The sequence below is a fragment of the Oryzias melastigma genome, unplaced genomic scaffold (assembly GCF_002922805.2).
Source record: "Oryzias melastigma strain HK-1 unplaced genomic scaffold, ASM292280v2 sc00519, whole genome shotgun sequence".
NCBI classification, from domain to species: Eukaryota; Metazoa; Chordata; class Actinopteri; order Beloniformes; family Adrianichthyidae; genus Oryzias; species Oryzias melastigma.
The window spans coordinates 1-4,729 of record NW_023417113.1 but is presented as its reverse complement, the minus strand read 5'-3'; the positions used below and the strand labels follow the sequence as shown (position 1 = coordinate 4,729).

The 4,729-nt window shown below is 41.0% G+C and overlaps 1 protein-coding gene across 1 annotated transcript; it reads right to left on the bottom strand.

Moving 5' to 3' along the window:
- Positions 1–3,185: 3,185 nt before the first annotated feature.
- LOC118598427 (carcinoembryonic antigen-related cell adhesion molecule 20-like) lies at positions 3,186–4,036 on the bottom strand (the record flags this gene model as incomplete). Its single annotated transcript, XM_036211094.1, is given in 4 exon segments — positions 3,186–3,431; positions 3,506–3,769; positions 3,859–3,894; positions 4,006–4,036. Coding segments are annotated over 4 exon segments (577 nt in total), but the record flags the coding sequence as incomplete, so codon positions are not given.
- Between the last annotated feature and the right edge of the window lie 693 nt (positions 4,037–4,729).

Below are 4,729 nucleotides of genomic sequence, written 5' to 3'. Positions count from 1 at the left end.
GGTCATTTAAGAAACATGTCAATATTAAATACATTATTAGAACTTTAGTCCTGTTATATTTTCTAATTTTAAGCTGTTTTTTTTTCAAAAGCAGACAGTTTAATACGCAGCGAGTCACATTTTATGGCAACACATTCAGCGTTTGCTTTAGCTCCTTTGTGAGAAGATGATCGTCATGAGAGGAAAAGCATCAGTTTAGAGGGAAAGTTCACCTCTTGGAGCTCGTTTTTATGCAGATGATGAGCTAAAGTTTATTTAAAAAAAACATGAAGTCTAAATGGTTCAATTCTTCTACTGTGTTTCATTTTTTCCTTATTCTCCTTTCTGCTTTATTTCAGTCTTTAAAATGATCAAATTCACCCTAACAGGTTGATACTGTTGTGTCAAACTCAATCTCACAAGAGGCCAAAACCCAAAACACACCGTAGGCCGAACAGGATAAACATGTAATGAACACTCTAAAACTAAAACTTTATAACTGTAACTTTTTAACATAGTTATGAATAATAAAAAGTCAGGAATAGTATTCCAGAATAAATCAACTTAAACCTTAAATAACTTTCAATATCATCTTTCATCATCTTTCTTATTTTAAACAATATTTACCTTATTTTTGTACTTTTGTTTTTTTTTTAATCAGACTTTTTGAAGTGTATGTATGTTAGAGGTTTAGAAATATTAACCCTTTTCACCACTCTCACATCTACAGTGGAGCAAAAAAGTATTCAGTCAGCCATCAGTCGTGTAAATTCTCCCACTTCAAAAGAAGAGAGGTCTGAACTCTTTATCATAGATATACATCAACTATCAGAGAATAGATGAAAGTAAAATACAACGTTTTGGTAAGAACTCTACTGTCCGGAGGAGAAAGAATGCAGAGTTGCATCCAAAGAACAACTAGTAATTACATCAGCCTGCTGTGGTGAGTTCAAGTACCCTCGGACAAATGAACACCCAGGTAGGAATACTCACAAAAAACGATTTAAATGCTGAATTTAGTGGAATTAGACGCCTCAGGTGAGTTCAGGTGCAGTGGACGGAGTTCTAGTATCAGGTAATGCAAATGGGTAGGAACTTTTGTTGGTTGATATACGTTCGCAGGGGGAAGTTTAATAAAGGAACCTGTGCAAAACTGCAAGCGTGTCCCATGTGAGTTTGAGTTGGCGTTAAGACAGATAAACTCCGCCATCTTAACAGAAACAACACAGCACCAGTGATGGCGGGACTCGGTTCGGCTCTGTTCTTCATGCTGGTCGGCTCTTCTGTTTGGGCTACACCCGGTAAGAACAAGTCTGATCATATATCAAAAACAGCGGGAACAGGTTAGAATTGTCTGTGGAGACGGAATGAAGTTTTGTTAATGCGAAAGTAAAGGCGCATGGACACCAGCGGTACCAGCATCCACGTGTAGAACGTGTCGGTGAAAATCCTCCAAACTATCAGGAGTTTGTCTTCTCCAGAGGACGTTTCTAAAGCTGCATATCTACCAGTATTCTCTCCCAGACCTCAGGTGGATCTTGTTCANACGATGACCAAAAGCACACCTCCAACCTGACCAAGAACCATTTAGAGAAGAAGCAGCAGCTGGTGTTCTGTCTATAACAGAGAGGCCAGCACAGTCACCAGATCTAAACCCCATTGAGCTGCAGTAGGAGCAGCTTGACCACATTGTACAATAGACGGGCCACTCCAACTTGTGGGAGGGGCTTCTAGAAGTCTGAGGTAATATTTGTCTAAATTACCTCAACAGCTGGATGGCCAAATGTCTGCAATGCTTGATATGGAGGATTCTTTGACAATAGCAAAGTTTGAATGTAAATTACAAAACACAAAAATATGTTGATGATCCCAAACTCTTAAACAATCGTGTTGTCCTGTAGTATAGGTCTAGTCAACCAAGAAGTTCTGGATTCAATGGACTCTTCCAGGCTCAACAGCAATAATCCTGGTCCTCACACAGCTGAAAATAACAACATTTACTGTTGGTAGGACTGACACATGTTCTTCTTGCAGTAACATTAAAGATATAAATACATCAAGACCTGCATTGGAGGAGGAAGGCTCTCTACAAAGACAATCCTTGAGAAGGTCTCACTTGTCTTGTGTCTTTCTTCTGCATCCAAGCTTACATCATTCCTCACATCTGTAGAAGACCAAACTGGTACTTTGTTTCTCTCCATTGTTCCAAGAGAAAACTGATCCTAAGGTTTTTCCGTAGAGGGATGTTCCTGATGCTGAATTTGTTCAAGATGGTCATATTGCAATGGTTTCAATAGGTTTATTTTCACCACAAAGACCGACTGAGAAATTGGTGAATGTTTCGTATTGAATGCATCATATAGTGATGAACTTTACTTTGAACTGGTCTTCTGGACTTAAGTTTCCTCACATTTGCTGCTCCCATCTAAGGAAGCTTCCAGTAAATGCAATCATAGCTGAGTGAATGTCTGGAGACCAAATCACATTTTTTTTTTTGCACATTTTTCTGTATCCCAATTGAATCAATGCTTGTCTCCTTTGTCCTCCTTTTATTAAAATGTGAGCATATGAGTTTCAAGAAAGAAATCTGCTGTAGCAATAATTTACAGAAATGGATTAATAGTGTTTTACTAAAAGGACAAAGTGGAGGTAATAACAAAGCATTTTATTCAAACAAACATTTTAGAATTTGTCATTATAAAACAAAGAATAATAAAAAAAAAATGACAAAATGATTGAAATAACTATTATAACAAAAAAAACAAAGATGAAGTTTCAGAAAAAACAATCAGTTCAGAACTGATGCTCTGTGGTTCCAGATGTGATGATGTCATCATAGTCATCAGCCAATCCCTGCTCAGCATGTGAGTGCTGGGTCATCACCATGGAGACAGACGGGTCACTTCCTGCAGACAGAACAGTTTAGACAGAAACTGAAGATGATTGATCAAATGTGATTGATTGATTTCTGTTACCTGAGGCTCTTTGTGGACATAAAGACACCAGAAGGAGAGTGGAGATGATGAACGGACTGATCACCACCAGGTGGAGACACACTCTCAACACAAGAGGAAGAGGAGCTGAGCCAGGGGGCGGGGCTTCTGTGGTGGGCGGGGCTTCTGTGGATCTCTCTGCAGAGAGAATCCCACCTGGTCAGGTGACTGCATGGAGGAAATCTATGGTGAGATGACAGTGAAGCTCCTCACCTGAGACAGAGATCCAGCTGGATGGAGACTCTCCATGATCCCTGATGTGACACTTGTAGAGACCTTCATCAGACCTGGAAACATGCTGGAGGGTCATGTGACCTGTAGGCTCAGTCCTGATGAGGGAGCCATCTTTATAGAAAGCAGCTGAGGGGTTGGAGGGAGGGGTCTTTGATTGACAGCTCAGAGTGAGGTCATGACCCTCCATCACAGGGAGGACAGGACTCTGCAGGATCACTGATCCACCTCAACACAGAGACAAAGCATTTCATCCATCTGCACACAGCTGCAGCAACACTAACTCCACAGTCTGATCTTACCAGAGACACTGATGTTAACCACCATGCTGCTGGCTCCTCCCCCTCTGGACTCACACCAGTACACACCACTGTCTTCTTTGTGTACATACCTGATCTTGCAGGGCAAAGTATCTGATTTTCCCCATGTAGATCCACACTGAGTCCTGGTTTCTACTGAGATGTTCCTCCTCAGAGTCCATCCTGCAGAGCTGTCGTCCTCACAGTTCAGAATCACTGATTCTCCTTCAAAGAACTGAGATCTGCTGGGACTAACAGTCACACCAACTACAACAACAAAGTAAAGACACACAGAGTGTTGCTGCTTTCTTGGACACAAACACAGAGAGTCCGACTGACTGAGGAAGTGGACTAACTTTGGTTTGTTGTGCAGCACAGCAGGGAGCTCAGAGCTGCAGAGAAATGACACTCAGCTTAGTTGGAGCTTTGATGAACGCTCTGCTGTGGGAAGCAGCATCTGTCAACGTTTACACACCAACACACATCCAGCAGACGGGACTCACCCAGCAGCATCTGGATAGATGTTCCCTCCATTCTTCAGACCAACAGCAGTTTGACAGACAGAAACATCAATCCGCTTCTTCTTTTAGGATGATTGTCTGTGTGACTGTTCACTTTTCTCTGCAGCATCAACCAGGAAACTCTCAGACAGGAAGAGACCAGACCAACCACAAACACGGTGGTCGCAGGAGAAAAAAAAACATCAGTTCTGTCTTTGCTTTTGTCACTTCCCCTTCTTCACTGTATTTAAAAATATCACCATGACCTCTTTAGCTGTTTTTATAGAGCACAGTTGGTAAACTGTGGTTTTTTTATCAGAAAGTTATCATTTTTTTGTCAGATCTCTAGCTTGTTCTTTGATTTCTTGATCCTAATCCTAATCTTGATCTTGACTCTACCATTGACCTCTCCTTCCAGTTCTCTTGTTTTATTGGATCCTGAAAGTCCATTTTTCACAGTCCTTGTTGTGTTCTCTGTAGTCTTGTTCTAGTTAAAAATCCACTGATGCAAAAATATCAGTTACTGTTAATTTATATCTTTAATACCAGTTGATCATGGTTCCAACCCCACAGTCTACCAGAGTATTATCACTGACCATGTCCATCCCTTTATGACCACAGAGTTCCATCTTCTGATGCTACTTCCAGCAGGATGACTCCATGTCATAAACCTGGAATCATCTCAGACTGGTTTCTAGAACAATGAGTTCACTGGACTCTAATGACC